At 40.3% G+C, this 18,172-nt stretch overlaps 1 protein-coding gene across 1 annotated transcript in view; it reads left to right on the top strand.

Moving 5' to 3' along the window:
- Positions 1–10,473: 10,473 nt before the first annotated feature.
- The window catches only part of Roc1a (Regulator of cullins 1a), a 119,526-nt gene continuing 111,827 nt past the window's right edge, over positions 10,474–18,172 (top strand). The window contains 1 exon segment of the mRNA XM_067148479.2: positions 10,474–10,801. Within this exon segment, the coding sequence (XP_067004580.2) occupies positions 10,549–10,801 (253 nt within the window). The 5' untranslated portion in view covers positions 10,474–10,548.

Genomic DNA, 18,172 nt, shown 5'->3' with positions numbered 1-18,172 from the left:
AATTAAGTGATTTACCTAAGTAAAAGCGTAGCGTACTCATGTCTTTCATCTCTTCCGAATCAAGTTCTTTCCTAATCTATATTTTAGTCCATTTCAAGTACCGTACCTCACATTTTCCAAAACGCGCCTTTAGGTTTCTTTCCCGTGTTGCTTCCTATTCTCAAAGCATTGTCACCAGTCCACTTTCACTTTCTCCCTAATCAACAAGGTTACTTTGTTTACCATATGACTGAAATTCTCCTTATTGGGTTCTTCCATTCGACATATTACTATATCGTCGTTGGACCTAGAAATAACGCTATGTGACAATGTTGAGGAGAGAAATGCTGAGCCAGATCACATGCATCACTTAGAACGAAATTTCGTTGATCATGCAATACTGAACCTTAGATGACAGAACTTTGTGGTCGGAAATTTAAGCTGAAATATTATCACATAGGTAGCTGTTTTTAAGTGGATCGACGATATGTCTCTTTATATATTCCCTGACTCGTGACTGATCCTTTAATTCAAGTCTCTTAAACCTTTCTTCCAAGTTCGGTACTCGATTCTTAATTTCGCCAAGATCAGGCTTATTTTGAGTAAAGCTCAACTTACGTCACTCAGGTTCGATTGCAGATAGCTTTTCATATCCTTTAACTCCTTACTCTGGTCTAGTAATACTTTATTGGTCTTTTCCACATGCCACACGTCCTTCAGTACTTCCTTTAGCTTTTGATGTCCTCCCAAGGTAGTCCAGGGCCAGGGTTCATTTCAACGCCACCAATCACTAAACGAACCATCACAACCACTTACGTCAGCACCGCTTGCTCTATATTAAAGGGGTTGTTGACATTTTGGATATATTTGACTTTTATCCTGGAATATAACATCCCCATAGCGCACCAGTATTGCTCCCAAATTCCTGTAGTCCACACCACACGCACGCACTCTTAGCTCAATATCGGCACTTTAGGTCCGTTCACAACGTCGGATGGATTACAGCTGCTTGAGCTAATAATTATAATGAATGTTCAGCTGCTAAGAATTGAAAGAATACTAAGCACACGTTGGGTTGCTTCTAGTTATTGCACAGGTTCAGCAGTATGGGAGACTTCATTTTAAAAATACTTTGGTCGACACATTCCACAGGGATGCCAAAGAGAGAAGTACGTATGAAGACACATTTAGGAAAATACCATCCCGAGAAATTGTGTTAGATTCAACTTTAATGTGCGATGCTCTCCAAGAATTGTCCAAGTTATCTTTCGAACTCCGATCTGGAGAAATGTCATTTTATCGGGCATGTGAGGCCATCAAGAAGCAGTTAATGGTGCTTGAAAGACGAAAGGAGAAACCAGGCCAATACTACAGTATCGCGATAAAGTTTGTGGACACTAAAGAGATTTCACTTCACAAAAATGACACTAAGAGAGTGAACAAGGCCCAAAAAATTTAGGACAGTTCTATAAAAGCCTACGCAAATCCACTGAAAAAAGACTGAATAGTGCTAGTGATCAAGAACTTATAGTGCAAAAGTGCTTTATCCTGAAACTGGCCAGCTAATACCAGTGGCGTATACTGAGGGCTACCAAGACTATCGGTGAAGCCCAAACCTCAATTGAGAATGATGGAAGTCTAAAGCACATTGTAATGTAAGCATCTGACACATTGTTCCATTTACAAAACTTAAAAGCAATGAGAAAAAACGTCGCACATATTTCTGAGAGCTAAGCATCGGAGACTGATATCGCAGCCCAGACTCTCGTCCCTCTCCCTTCGACCCACTTTACGCGGCTTGTTGACGTATGTCCGATAGGTGCTGGGACCGGGATGATAGCTGTGCTAGGCTTCGTTCCGCCAGATCGCCACTGCTGTCAACCATGCGTTACTCATCGTATATACTTCCTCACCTCCACATGTCTGGCGTAATTATATAGAGAACAGAGTGCTGGTATTTCACTCCCGTTTACTTCTACATCCTTGTAGGTAGACACTGCAGGGCTCCTGTTATAGGAGTAATATAGTTTTCTTTTTATAGGTAGATCTGCTAAAATGAAATGCATTTTTTCAGGTTTAGTGTTCTGTTTTGTTGGTTGGAATCGAACCCGTGATCATGGGTCGGACATCACCACTGATCTCCCGAGGAAGCTAATTAACCAGTGAACGATGGGTACGACCGCTGTAAAATTCAACATGTTTGTTTAATATAATAATAATTGTTACCGTGGTGTGATGGATTAGCAGAGGTGAAAGAAGGAGCCGGGATGAATGGGTCTAACTACAGAATCAAAGTTAATTCTAAAATTTCGAATCAATCAACGACAAAATCTTAACAACATTTACTTTGGGAATAACAATTTGTAAACAAGACTAGAAAGATCCAAGATCCCAGAACTTTAACTCTCTCGGGCTACACGCCCCTAGTTTTACAAAAGCACAATTTGTTCAAAGGGGCAGAAAACCCCTACCACATGGAGCACTTGCTCCCAACTTTTAACCTCAAGCCTCCCAGAGGACTTCTCACAACACCAGAAAGGAGAATACGCGGTCTCAGTTTTTCAAGCCTATATAAGGCAATGTCAAACTTTACAATAAATTGCCATCAAGGCACAACTTACAACAAATGAAACAGGGGTATCTCGTACCCAACCTACTGGGCCATAGCAGAAAATAACAGGTTAAGTAACTGGCCCGCAACACCAAGTTGAATGGAGGCGTGTACTTGCACTCCTACATGAAACTTCTTAAAACCTTAAAGCTACTAGGCCGATGAAACAGGGGCTATTCCCAAACTATGGAGGTGACCCGTATAAGGAAGAAATTTAAACATTAAGGAAGAGAAGAAAATCAGTTAACAAAACGTAGTCACCTCAAATCAAAATGAAGGGGAGCTCGAGAGGTTAAGGCACTCTCTATCCCCGATTTATAGTTAAAGATATTTACATAAGCCGGCAAAAATTACATTTCAGAAAAGTAGGTTACATGGTAAAAGTTTCGGACCTTTCCCGCGGGTTAAACTGCTGAGCTAGCAAGAAAATGAAGATGTTAAACGGCCATTACCTTACTGAAGAGCTGCTGCCTGATAAAAGAGGCGCTTCCCGCCTCCTGCTACACGTCCATACACTAGGTTAGATGTTGATGAAGTGGCCAGGAGACGTGAAAATCAGCAGTTTTTATACCCTCGGGGAAAGTTCGAAACCTTTCATGAATAAAACAGCCACACCCACTTAATTTTATTGGGTCGCTTAGAGTTACACACCAAAATCGAAGAAGAAACCTGTGATTGGTAGACAATTAATTACAGAAATTCTTGATTGGTTAAAATCAAAACAGGCGGAAAGACAGGATAGATATTGCCAATCCATAAATTAATGCACTAAATTTAGTAAAGAACAAACTTGCGAATACAAAATTTCTTCAAATAAAGTTCCTTCACTTCTCACCAGGGTGCATGATCATAGTTTTTGCAGAGGCATCTATGAGAGAATGTCCAAACTTCTTGATAAATAGTAAACAAAAACTCATCGAAATTCACACAGTGACATCTTCAGAGGAAAGGTTTAAGTAGATCCAGTTTTAAGTTCAGAGTTTCTCCTGTAGAGGAGGATTTATTGGCGCAAGATTTAAAGGTGCGGCGTAGGGGTGTACCGCCCGGTACAATAATAATAATAATAATAATAATAATAATAATAATAATAATAATAATAATAATAATAATAATAATAATAATGGTGCATGGCATCGGTATATGCTTGGTGGTGTCCTAATGAGAATAAAATGAATGGCGAAGACATCATAAATACCCACTCCCCAAGCCAAGGAAATTAATAGTATGAGGGGTTTGATTCTGAAAATTGAACCGGGGCCGTCGGACCAAACGCAAGCATTCTGTCCATTCAGCCACAAAACCGGACTTTAATTTGGTAAACCGTAGGCTTCCATCTCCACTGATCAGGTGTTGAGTATTGACAGTAGCAGAGGCCAGGGCAGTAGCTCGTGAAGCTGCCTTCACAACACAACAGGCTTCTCCCTTGGCTATTGTCTGCAGCTCAAAATGCTGAAGACTTCATCTTCTCTAAACCAACTATCGAAAATCGGTAACCTAAGTCTAGTGGTAGCCCACGTCTTGATCCCAGCATACGTCACTGGCTAATACCAAATCCGATACTATGTGTGCAGAGGTAGACATTAAAAAGCTATGCTCAAGCTTTCAAGTTCACGAGAGGCAGTCACTTGCAACCTTCAGAGACCACCTAGGTAGTGTCCGTAGTGCCGGTGTACTATGACACTACCAATGTAATAGAGAGAACAGTTTATATTACATTTACATTTCTAGAAAATATATGCATATCTTATTCTCATTTCATTTGAACGAGCGAGCAATCCGACATGGGCTCTAGCGGCGCTTATCCCATCATGCATCACGGGACACCACTACCGAGAATCTTTATATATGTGAGTTTTGTCTGTACATTGCTCGGAATTTAAAAATAATTGCATTTATGTATCGGTCGTGTCCACGGTAACAAGGAAATGGACTTTTTAATTTTCCATAATGTCTGTCTGTCTGTCTGTCTGTCTGTCTGTCTGTCTGTCTGTCTGTCTGTCTGTCTGTCTGTCTGTCTGTCTGTCTGTCTGTCTGTCTGTCTGTCTGTCTGTCTGTCTGTACGCGCATCACGAGAAAACGGCTGAAGAAAATTTAATGAAAATCCGTGTATAAAGTCGGGGAATAAGTCGCTATATTCTAGGCCGTGGAACCTTCGTGGCTCAGACGGCAGCGCGTCGGCCTCTCACCGCTGGATACCGTGGTTCAAATCCCGGTCACTCCATGTGAGATTTGTGCTGGACAAAGCGGAGGCGGGACAGGTTTTTCTCCGGGTACTCCGGTTTTCCCTGTCATCTTTCATTCCAGCAACACTCTCCATTCTCATTTCATAGCATCTATCACTCATTAATATAAATCACTTAGGGAGTGGCGACCCCATCGTAATAACAGCCTATATATGATTCATTCACTACATCCCTGACCCGGTCAAAGACTGGAAAACAGGTTGTAGGTTTTCATTTTCATTCTAGGCCGTAAATAATTTTATTCACGCTGAGTGAAATGGTAGTTTAGGGGAAGGCCTAAAATGTAATTCTCAAATATTTACGTTATTAGTGGTCCTATCGATAAACACTACATAACTAAAGTTATATATTATTCAATTTCCTATCAAGTATGTCTTATACATTTTTAGCGTACCGGCTGTGATAACAGAGATATTCATGAATCTGTATATTTGTTGCTAACTCCCTATCAGCGCCAAGTCCTGGGTAAACAGATTTTAATGAAAATCGGTATGCAAAGTCAGGAAATAAGGAACTATAGTCTACGCTATAAATAATTTTATAAGATGCCCTGAAATGAAATGAAATGAAATGGCGTATGGCTTTTAGTGCCGGGAGTGTCCGAGGACAAGTTCGGCTCGCCAGATGCAGGTCTTTCGATTTGACACCCGTGGGCGTCCTGCGCGTCGTGATGAGGATGAAATGATGAAGACGATACATACACCCAGCCCCCGATCCAGCGGAATTAACCAATTATAGTTAAAATTCCCGACTGTGCCGGAAATCGAACCCGGGACATTTGTGACCAAAGGCCAGCACGCTAACCATTTAGCCATGGAGCCATAAGATGCCTTAATATCACAGAGTCGGAAGAAAACTAAATGTGAAGCCCTACAATATAAGAAACACATAAAACTGATCACCAATAACATTAGGCCTACATAGACCATTGTTTGTTGTGAAGTACTTTGTGTCTTCTGCTGTCACTCTTCTTCGATAGATGGGATTACTGCTGCGTACCGAGTATAACAGCGTGCCTGCATATTGGCGGAAATAGCTGGGGAGTTAGACCTCTCTTTTTTTACCTTGCCATTCCTTTCATCCGGTATACATAAATTTTCTGATACTACTGGTACGTTACACACTGGTTTATCATAGCATTCCAGCTCTTCAATCCCTATTCTGAGGCACTGATTAGAATAAGCAGTGTGCACATTTAACGGAATAATGAGACAGGACTGTTCACGGCTGTGGGCTGTCTGCTCCCTGGTTATTCCAGCACTGAAACTATGGACTGTTCGATCGGCAGCGTAGTACTGTTCGTTAAAGGTGAGAGAATGTGCGGTTTTTCATTTTATCGAGTACTTTAGTATGATAACATTGTCTACTTTCCTACTGACGTCATAGTAATGATCTAAAGGATGTTTGACTTCAGTTGGGAAAACCACAAAGACAGTCTTTCTGAGAATTCCGTAGCGAAGCACGGGTACATCAGCTACTAATACTGTATACAAAAGACGGCTTGGCTTGGGTTTGTATTTGTGTTTAAGGGCTGAAGAAATGTCAGTGACCACGAGACGCAACGGTTCAGTTTCATCATGTAACGAACACAAGTCAAAACTGCTTTATATTTCAACCACCAGAGTACATGCACATGGTTATGAGAGTATTTAGGGGTTGTAGTAAGGATGTAAAGGAGAGAGCATATTTGTCTCTGGTGAGATCCCAACAAGAGTATGATTCCAGTGTATGGGACCCTTACCAGGATTACTTGATTCAGGAACTGGAAAAAATTCAAAGAAAAGCAGCTCGATTTGTTCTGGGCGATTTCCGACAAAAGAGTAGCGTTACAAAAATGTTGCAAAGTTTGGGCTGGGAAGACTTGGGAGAAAGGAGACGAACTGCTCGACTAAGTGGTATGTTCCGAGCTGTCAGTGGAGAGATGGCGTGGGAGGACATCAGTAGACGAATAAGTTTGGATGGTGTCTTTAAAAGTAGGAAAGATCACAATATGAAGATAAAGTTGGAATTCAAGAGGACAAATTGGGGCAAATATTCGTTTATAGGAAGGGGAGTTAGGGATTGGAATAACTTACCAAGGGAGATGTTCAATAAGTTTCCAATTTCTTTGCAATCATTTAAGAAAAGGCTAGGAAAACAACAGATAGGGAATCTGCCACCTGGGCGACTACCCTAAATGCAGATCAGTAGTGATTGATTGATTGATTGATTGATTGATTGATTGATTGATTGATTGATTGATCGATTGATTGATTGATTGATTGATTGATTGATTGATTGATTGATTGATTGATTGATTGATGGATGTTCGTTTTGAACTCTATGAATGATTTTGAAGAAAGAAAGGAAGAAAGAAAGAAAGAAAGACGCAAAATGCAAGTAAAAGAATCTTATCCATAGGCTAAATACGCCATTTATTACCTTGCACACATCACTTTATCCTTCTCCCACTTCCATCCAATACACTTAACCCCGTCCAATCTCCAGGCCCGAGAGAGTGCGTCCCCCTCTAGGTGGCCCACCCCACGCCATCAAGATGGGGAATGAAAACATTTGTCATTCACTGAATAAATGTAAGCATATCTCCAATGTACGCACCCGAAGTATGAACAAGTAAACCCCGATTGTAAAAGTAGAAATAGCTTAATTGTAAACTCTACAATAAATATCGTAAAATACACTGTAAAAGCTAAAGGTTCATATCAAATGTAAATACATCCCCAAAGTATTTGCCAACCCTATGTACAATAAATGTTATCTCCTTTTTGAAATTTGAAATACTGTAGCATGCTTGCAAAACTCGCCCTAAGAAATAATAACCGAAATGTAAACTTGCTGCAAATTGTAACAATCAAGTACTGTGTAAATTCTGGAATGTCAAATGCATCGGGTGCTGTAAATAAGTATTGCTAACGTTTTCAACAACTATATGGAGAAAATAACTGCAACAATAAAAGAAGAAAATTACCGAAATGTAATTTGTAAATATTTTCAAATACTATGTTGATACTGTACCGTATAATTATGTCCAATGTATTCGCTGATGGTAGGTATATGAAAACAAATCCAATGTAAAAGGAGAAAACAACCAAATATAACCTTAACTACAGTATAATTGTAAAAACTGTCAAATACTTTGTAAAAATTGAAGATTAAATAAACCACTTAACCAAGAGGTCAAATCTCCACCTCCATCTCCATCACCATGTCCAACCATCCTACCCTTCTCCCTACTCCATCAAAACTCCAACCACGCCGAATCTCCTGGCCAGAGAGAAGGCCTTACCTTCTAGGTCGCCCACTCATCCCCGCAGGGGAGGGGAATGAAAACGCTCGCAGACTATGTGTCGGAAGATGCAGAGTGGGCCTCGGCTGGTCCGTGGTCCGATAGCTGTGGACTCCGACCAGCCAATCGAGCAGAGGACGGATGGCCACGGCTCTACCGTGGTTCTACGCCTCTGTATTCGGGAGAAGGGGAGAGGCTGATCCCTACCATCGGCAGTCCTGAGAATGGTTTTCCGTAGTTTTCCATTCTCCTGCATTAAGGTGAATGCCAGGACATTTCCTAGTATAGGCCACGGCTGCCACCCTATCACCTTCTCCGGTAGAAATGTCCTGACCTGTGAGATGGCATCACCGTCTAGGAGGCTCGCTTTCCCCTTCAGGTGAAGAAATGAAAACATTTAGTAGTAGTAGTAGTTGACTGAGTCCAGTTCCTTATCGCCATCGCGGTAGTAACACAGAACTCGCATCAGATACGCTTTCTTTTCTGCTGTCGTTGGTTTATTGCTTTTTGAAAGGCACTCGTGGATGGCAGATGCATACTATTCCTGATGTCTTGTTTTAGACAGTCCTCCGTAGTTCGTTCGTATATAAGTCTCGGACGGGTGAATCTATATAGGCCAAGTGTCCTCGTAAGGAACGTCGTTTTCGCTCTCTCGAGGTTTTCTAGGTCGCTTACTTTCAAGTAGTCCCAAATAAGCTCTATTTCATATGTCAGCACCGGAATTAATTTCGCTTTAACGAGTTTTTGCAGTTTTCAAACATAATGTTTCAGGTCTGTGATTATCTTTCATGGCTCTGATTGCCACTGCCCTCTTGAACATGTGTAGAGAAGGTAGTCCGAGTTCCGATAATTTGTGTAGTTAGCTTAAATGGATTTTTAATAGTTTTAATTAATATCCGCTGTATTGTGTATTCTTTGTCTTCAGGCAGGCTACAGGTGGAGGTGGAATTTATAATTAAAAAGTACTCAATGGAGAGCCCGTCGTCAGCAAATTCGTATAAGCTGGTGGTAGTAACAATAGTAATGACGATTTTCATCCAGTGTTGCCAACTTAGCTTTTTTCGCTAAATCTAGCTTATTATCCAACGTTTGGCGGCAAAAGGACAATATACCCGCTGTAGGTTTTTGCCCGCTAAATCTAGCTTCTTACATCCAATGTGCCTTTACTTTTTCTCATTATGTAGGCCTACCCTTCGTGTATGATGTGGTAGCAACAGCGAAACTAACTTACCTATCATGAAACGTGATTCACCACTGGTCCAGCGGGAGAATGGAAAGTGCCTTTTTGTTGTAATATTATGACATCCCTTCTCAACCTTTAGTTTTACTATAGTCCGATGACCTCAAAAAACTTCCTTATTTGTGCCAAGCTTCTCGGTTTCATCTATCCTATCCGTCCCCCCTTGGTCAAATCTTGTACTTTCCGAGCCCGACGGTATTAGGTCAAGAGACCGAGGGAGTCTCACTTTCACGCCCTTCATGACCCTTGTCCTTCTTTGGCCGATACCTTCATTTTTCGAAGTGTCGGGCCCCTTCAATTTTTCTCTCTCGTTAGTGTTAATAGAGGATGGTTGCCTAGCTGTACTGCCTCTTAAAACAAAAACCACCACCACCACCACCTTTCCCCACTTTCGTAGAGAGAAAAAATTGTAATATTTATATTCCTTCTTTTTTCTAAAACCAGTCTCTCTCAAGACTAGCCCTCTGTGCGTGGGGGTGATAGAAAAACACCCATGGTATCCCATACCTGTCGAAATATACGACTAAAATGGATTGCAGGGGTCTCAACTTGGGAGCGTGAGTTGGTGACCACGCGACACATAACTTCCACTTACTGTATCAGGATTCTCACTTTCATTTATCGTATCTGACCTCTCTTGGTCAACTTTTGTTCATTTCCGACCCCGACAGTACCTTAGAGCATTCGTGGCCTAGGGAGTCTTTCATTTTCACGCCCTTCGTGGCCCTTGTCTTTCCTTGGCCAACACCTTTATTTTCCCAGTATCGGATCCCTTCCTTTCTTTTTTCTCTGAATAGTGCTTTATAGAGGATGGTTTTGTAGTTGAACTTCTTCTTAAAACAATAATCACCAATACCTACACACGTCAAGGCAAGCTCAGTGTACATAATTAAATGTCCATAGTTTGCGGTTATAATGGTTTGCTAATTGAACAGAACAAAGAACAATTTCACTCCCTGCCCGATGAGCAGTGCTATAAATATTTGGCTCATTTTTTAACTTTTTCTAGTCATTTTCCTTTTTCTAGCTTAAATTGGAAGATCGTTTAGCTTATTAAATTAAAATTGGATTGGCAACACTGTCATCATCTATAAATGTATTGATGTTGGCGGTCCTGTTCAGTGTGAAGATTTTTGTTGGTTTTCTTTACGGTAGTCATTGTCTTTTGTTACATAGGAAATCCACGAAAATGGCTTCTGCAATGGACGTTGATGAGGAAGAAATCGAGTTGCCAACATCCAGTAGTGGAAAGGGAGAAAAGAAACGGTTTGAAGTAAAAAAGGTGAGTCAGTTGTGAATTCCAGATTTGTAGATAAATACTTATCTGGTTGCCATTGTGGTATTTCTGATATTAAATGAGTTGATTTACAATTTTGACATGTCATTATAATATTCTTTATTCTTCTCTCAACAGTGGAATGCGGTCGCTCTATGGGCATGGGGTGAGTTTTTTTATCAATGTTAATGCTTGTATTTTATTTGTAACGGCCTTTTGTTGCTTGACCTTCCGTAACCCTACTTTTTGTGTAATACGGGATAACGTTCCTTAGTTGAGTGTGCTATCTAACTTTTTATTATCTCGAAATGCACTCCTAAAGTAACTAATCAGCATGAGGCTATCAGTTTAAAATTTAATACGTATTTGTCCGTGGAAGCTCGTTGAAGAAAACCTCACGTGTATTATGTTCGCCGAAGTTAATGGTTTCATACAGAAGTTGCGTAGTATCACCATTAAAACACGTGGATTATTCGAATGTAATTGTTATTGCATGTTTGTGTAATGGTAAAACTTCCGTTGACCATTCGCGAAAGATAGGTTAGAGATCTAATATAGCACGGCTCGACGACATCACTAGTAATATACAAGGAGTAGCTGATGTACCCGTGTTTCGCATCATTACTTCTCGCAGCCCAGTACTCACTACATTCAGCTGCGCGCGGAACGACTGTCTTTTGTTTACACGCTCGCGGACTACTTCTGAAGGATGTTGTCAAGCTGTGCTCATTGTTGCCAATCTCTGTACTTAGGAATTAATGAGTGATGCTTCGCGGACGTTAGGATAGGATCTGGACTGGTTCTTGGCGTGCGGACAGTTGGGATAGGACCTGGACAAGACCATTGGTCTGGACGGTTAGAAGCCGCGAAGCGGCCCTAGGCCTCTAGTTTTGTGTGGAAACACGATTGGTCTGGACTGGTTCTACCCGTGCGGACGATTAGGATAGGATCTGGACAAAACCATACGTCTGGACTGTTTCTTGCCGTGCGGACCATTAGAATAGGATCTGGACAAGACCATTGGTCTGGACGGTTAGAAGCCGCGAAGCAACCCTAGGCCTCTAGTTTCATGTGGAAACACAATTGGTCTGGACTGGTTCTTGCCGTGTAGATGGTTAGGATAGGATCTGGACAAGACCATTGGTCTGGCAAGCAAGAAGGTAGTGGTGGCGATTATTGTTTTAAGAGGAAGTACAACTAGGTGGTCTGTGCTTTTATTAAGCAGGGATAGGTAACGCAGTGTATTTATCAGCACTGATGTCAATGACGTCAAATTCTGTTCACATTGACCAATAAGAATGCAAGTAGCTACTTTAGCAATGGACGATGGCGGGTGGTGTTCTTCATTGGGTTATAAAAGTAAATGTACTTCTGGGGGCGGGATGGTGGGTTCTTAGACATCGCAATGAACACACCTCTCCTCTAAAAGGACTTCCAAGTAGGATTTGCATTATTTTTACTTCCTTATAATGTTATAAACGTTGGGCTACATTTTCTCCTTTTAGCGAACAGTACTATTATGCCGATCTAACAGTCCAAAGTTCCAGAGCTGGAATGATCAGGCCACAGACAGCAGTGAACACTCATCTGCCATTATTCTGTTAAGTGTTCACACTGCTCATTCCAATCAGCGCCTCAGAGTAGGGGTGGAGTAGCTGGAATACTATGATGAACCAGTGTGATACGTACCAGTAGTATCAGAAAATTTGTGAACCGCAGGAATGGCACGCTAAAAAAGAAAGAGATCTAACTTCTAGCTACTTCAAGCCAATATTCAGGCAGGCTGTTATACTCGGTACGCAGCAGTAATCCCATCTGTCGGTCATGAATGGCAGCAGATGACACAAAGCACATCACAACAAATAATGTAATGTTATTGGATCAATTTTATGAGCTTTCTATATTGCAGGTATTCACATTTACTTTTCTTTCGACTCTGTGGTATTAGGGCATCTAATGTAAAGTGAGTCTTCCTTTTTTTTCATGACTCCCTCTTGTGTTATTATTCAAGTGATCGTTCCTTCATGAATTTTTCTCATTTTTATAATCATCTTCACAATTTAACCTTCATCACCACCAATCTTATCATAGTCGGTACGGTAAAACTGTAAGACCTAAATGATCAGAATTTAATTCTCTATAACTTTTGTTATGTAATACTGTTTGATATGACCAATAATGTAGACTGTTAATTATATTTTAGGCACCTTCCCCTAAACTACCATTTCAATCATTGTGAATAAAATAATTTATACCGTAGACTGTAGTTCCTTATTCACCAACTTTACATACCGATTTTCATTAAATTCTGTTAATCCATTTTCCCGTGGTTTGGGGGTGATACAGACCTAACAACAAAAATCCAAATTCATATATATCTCTGTTTTCAAAGCCAGTACGGTAAAAATTTATAATACATAAATGATCGGAAATTTAATACGATATAACTTTAGTTATGTAGTGTTTAACGATAGGACCACTAACATAAATATTTGAGAAATAAACTTTAGGCCTTACCCCAAACTGTCATTTCATTCAGTGTGAATAACATTATTTATGGCCTAGACTGTAGCGACTTATTCCCGGACTCTGTATACCGATTTGCATTAAATTCTCTTCAGTCGTTTTTGACTCTGCATACGGATTTGCATTAAATTCTGTTCAGCCGGTTTTCTCGTGATGCGCGTACGTATGTACGTACGTACATACATGTACTACCTGCGCACTTTTTAGCGATAGATTTACACCCTAGTGCTGAAGCGGTCGACCTCGGCAATCTTCAAGATTCGTACTGGCAATCTTTGAAACACAAACTATGAATCACGTATGCATCGCTGTGCAATGTCTGGCGTACACTTTACATACTAGTACAGTTGTTATTTACACAGCAAAGCCAAACTATAGAATTCACTCTAGGAATAAGATTCGCATCGAGAAATGTTATATAATGTGTGTGTGTGACACAGTTGTTGGCTTAAAATAACAAAGGTTTAGAAAATTCATATCGATCGATCATATCATTGATTCAATTCAGATTTCATTTCCATTCAGTTGGCAGTACTAACGGAACCGGAAGAACTCCCTCCTTACTCCTCAAAATCGTACACAAATCTATCGCTAAAAAGTGCGCAGATAGTACATATAGACAGAAATTACATAAAATTAAAAAGTGCATTTCCTTGTTACTGTGCTCACGACCATTACAGAAATACTATTATTTTTGAATTCTGATCAATTTACAGACAAAACTCTTATTTTTTTAAATATATATATATATATAATGCCAATGTTGGAGAATTAGGGAGAGAAGACCACTGGTCTGGATAAGTAGAATATTGGGCTGCACGGTTTAGGGGTGCAAAGCAGCCTGTAGCATCTCCTGTAGTCCTGTTAAAATATGACCAAAAAATTACAGTAATCGGCACACTCCAGGATGAATCAAACTGCAGTTCTTTTTTTATTCTTTCTGTACAAGTAAGAATATTTCTAGGGGCAGGTTGGTGGATTCCTGGCAAGCATAAAAGAAGAATCTTTCGTATGTGCTGCTTCAGATATAGTTTCACATCATTTAAAATGTTTTTACACCAGCGATTTGATCAATGAAGCGCCACCTTCACCATAGTCATAGGATATAAACTTCATAGTTTTGATCCGTATTGAATTGTGATCACAATAATTATTAAGTTAATGTTGTAATGGTCCACCTTTTAAAGCAATATTATTGAATTACATTACTAAACTAGGGACTAGTTTCGGCCTTGGCTGGCCATCTTCAGCCTTAATGTAATACATCTAATAACTAAAATGTACAAACACACAGGTGACATAAAAACAGTTGTCAGTTCCGACGTTCCATTGTACTGTAGTCCTACTAGATGTCAGAGTAAACCAAATCTTTCTAGGGAGTCTATGGCCGAGTTTTAAATGAAATTTGTCAGGTAAACACCAAATGTGTCGCCACAGGAAATCTTACAACCTTCAAAGATCTGACTACATCTGCCAGATTTGAACCCGCTATCTTTGGATCTGGAGGCCGACACTCTACCACTCATTTACAGAGGCACCTTTGTTAGGCCTATATCTGGAGATATTCCTTTGTGACACATTACCACATAGATTTACACACAGTGCATAATTAGCTTCTGACAATCTCCAAACGCTGACTTATTCCGTAAAGAATATGTGTTGACATGGTGTGGACTAGTTCACGAACTATGCTCCACAGCTTTACTTCTAAATTGACAGTTCGCAAAACACATGAGCATCGCCTTACCTATATTGCCAGTGCTCTACTGCTGTGAGAACAGCAGATGCTATAAGACCATAGCAGGCAGCCCTTGTAAAATGTAATGCTATACTCGGAAAAACTAATGAATCACGTGTGAAAACAAATTCACAAAAACTTCAAAGACCGTGTACTGTATGCACTTACTAACAACATTCAACACAAACTGGAATACTATTAAGATTTTTATTTATTTGTACTTCCTACAATGATAGCCTGCCTAAACCTGACTTAAGTATACCATAACATTAGAATATTGAATAACTGTGTAACCATGAAGAGTTTTCTGGAGTTAATCCTTCTTGTATTTAGAACTGTAGAGGTGATTTCTTAACAATTTGGGCGGAACCTTAAATGGCCAAGGCGGCTAAATCACAGTACAGATTCTTAGGAATGCCCACACTTTTGAAGAACTCAACTAAGAATTTTGATATGGTTCCTCTTGCTCCAATGAAAAGTCATACAATCCTTATACAGGAGATGATATATGATTCTTTGAAGTAGCTGATGGTTGGTTCATAGATGGCTCGCTTCTCTGCATCTGACTCTGCTGGTTGATTTGAGTCAACCTCACTTCTAATGGTGGGGTCCAGAATATATGCAAGGAAAAAATTCTCGGTCAATTGCAGTTATATCTATTCTCTAGTTTCTTCCATCGTCAGCAATATATGGCACCTCTTCGTGTACCTCATAACCTTTCTCGGAGAATGCTTCTGCAATTCTAGGTCTAATTCTGTTGTGTCTAACATTCCTAAGCAAGTCTCGTCGTGGACATGAACCAAGAACATGTGCTAGGGTTTCAGGCTCACTGCAGTGTCTGCAGTGGGCTCCATCCCGGCTACATCCAGGGAGGGCCCGTACAGGAACCACGTTGTATTGCATTTTCAGCACGTCTTTCCACTCTCATCCGGAGAGTCCATTTAGGGTGTCGATCCATCAGTTAGCCGGTGTGTATTCCTGATAGAGCATGGCTCTCTTACCGCGAGTTCTTAATGCACACCATTTGCTATACTCTTTTTCTCCTTAGCATTTCTCTTAACTTCCTTGCATTAAGTTCTTCGAGTTGGGTGTTATCTGCGTTTCTTAGGTGAAGTTTCTGAACGCATAGTTTCCTCTCTTCTGCCAGATTGTGCAATGATGTTATATACTCATTACCAGCCAGGCTGAGTGGCTCCCCTTCTGACCCCAACTTGGTAGGTTCAATCCTGGCTTAGTCCGGTGGTATTTGAAGGAGCTCAGATACCTCAGCCTTGTGTCGGTAGATTTATTAGCATGTAAAAGAACTCCTGTGGGACTAAATTCTGGCACCTCAGCATCTCCGAAAACCGTAAAAGTCGTTAGTGGGGCATAAAGCAAATAAATTATTTATTGTACGCATTACCACCCTTCTCTAGTAAGTGACAGATGTTAAGATGTTGAAGTGGTGTGTCCGATTCTGCTTTCCACAGCCCAAGCCCCTTCATTTTGCTTGCAGACTATAGAGGGCTGTCTGGCATGTAAGCAGGTAACTGAAGAATTTCTTTGATTGTGCTTTCCCATTTTCACACCAGGCAAATGCTGGGGCTGTACCTTAATTAAGGCCACGGCCGCTTCCTTCCCACTCCTAGCCCTGTCCTGTCCCATCATCGTCATAAGACCTATCTGTGTCGGTGCGACGTAAAGCAACTAGCAAAAAAAAAATTGTGCTTCTCACAGTCTTGACGACATGAATTTTAGAACTGCAGAATTTTAGTGGTATTAGCGTTCTGCAGACGGTATATAAGAGTGGGCCATATGAACTGATTTACAACCAAGAACTTTTGTTCTGCTTTGAACAAAGGACTCTACTAAATTGTCGTGAAAGCTGACTTCCAAATATTGAATATTTTCATCCGGTTCAAGCTGCTGAATAGTAGAGATGCTCTCTTCAATTACCAAAGGGCAGTAAGAACATCTTCCCCTGACTTCTCCGGAGAGAATTTGGAAATAAATTATTTGCAGCTAATGGCTGGCACAGGAATCAGGTTATGGTCTACTAAGGGAACACTCCACTGATCTCAGTCACTTTCTTTCCACTTATCTCTCCAGAATGACACTGGGGCATGATACTCACAGACAGAGCAGGTACACTAACCATCACAGGGATGTAAATAAAACTACAGCTACATGGAACTATTAAACCTTTTAAAAATATTATAGGCTATTGTACTAATTTATGCTATACTAAACTGTAAACTACACTATACTGTACTATACTAGAGAGATGAGTAGAGATAACAATATGAAAAGCACAAATGATTGAAGAAAACTCAAAAAATTGCAAGCCATACCAAATAACATTACGTACCAAGTGACATAACTTAACCATGTGGTGATTGTCTATACTAATATTATAAAGAGGAAAAATTTGTATGTTTGTTTGTAACGAATAGACTCAAAAACGATTGAACCGATTTTAAGAATTACTTCACCTATAGAAAGCTACATTGCCAGTGACTAACATGGGCTGAATTTTGTTTTCAAAACAATTCAAGGTGGGGGGCACAGGGGGAGATATAAAAATAATAGGCTAATATAGGCAAAATATTGAATTTGTCGTATATGGACGAGACAAAGCTCAATTTAATCCTCTTGATGCAAAGAACAAAACTCGGTAAGCCCTACGGGCCCTAAAACCATCCATTACGGGGATATTGGCACCACACCACCCCTGCTCTAGGAATCGGATAAAGTAATGAACTGACGTAACCATGGCAACATCAGCTCCAGGATTCTACAGCAGTGAAATTATCTACAATAAATCACAAAAACCTAATATGTTACAGACATGAAAATTGATATTTGGAATTCCCTTTAAAAATAAAAGAACACAAATATTCATTTTCAGAAAATTCACTTGGGGGGGGAGGGGGATTAAAAGAAGTGAGGAAGGAGTTATGTATATGAGGATACATATATCTCAAAAAATGAAGATGTTACAGATTTTAAAATTGGTACTTGGAATCTCCTTTAAAAATGAACACACTATTTTTGGAAAATCCACTGAAGGGAGTGAAATGAATAAAAGCGGGTGAATTTTTAAAATGAGTATCTTCTTCTATCGCTTTACCCACGCCTATGGGGTTGCGCGTGCGAACTGTGTCGCACATGGGGATTTGACCCTTGTTTACGGCTGGATGCCCTTCCTGACGGCAACTGTATGTGTAGGGATTTAATCTATACTTCTATACTAATATTATAAAGAGGAAAAATTTGTGTATTTGTTTGTAATGG

This window comes from Anabrus simplex, chromosome 5 (assembly GCF_040414725.1).
Source record: "Anabrus simplex isolate iqAnaSimp1 chromosome 5, ASM4041472v1, whole genome shotgun sequence".
Taxonomy (NCBI): Eukaryota; Metazoa; Arthropoda; class Insecta; order Orthoptera; family Tettigoniidae; genus Anabrus; species Anabrus simplex.
This window is presented reverse-complemented; position numbering and strand designations above follow the sequence as displayed.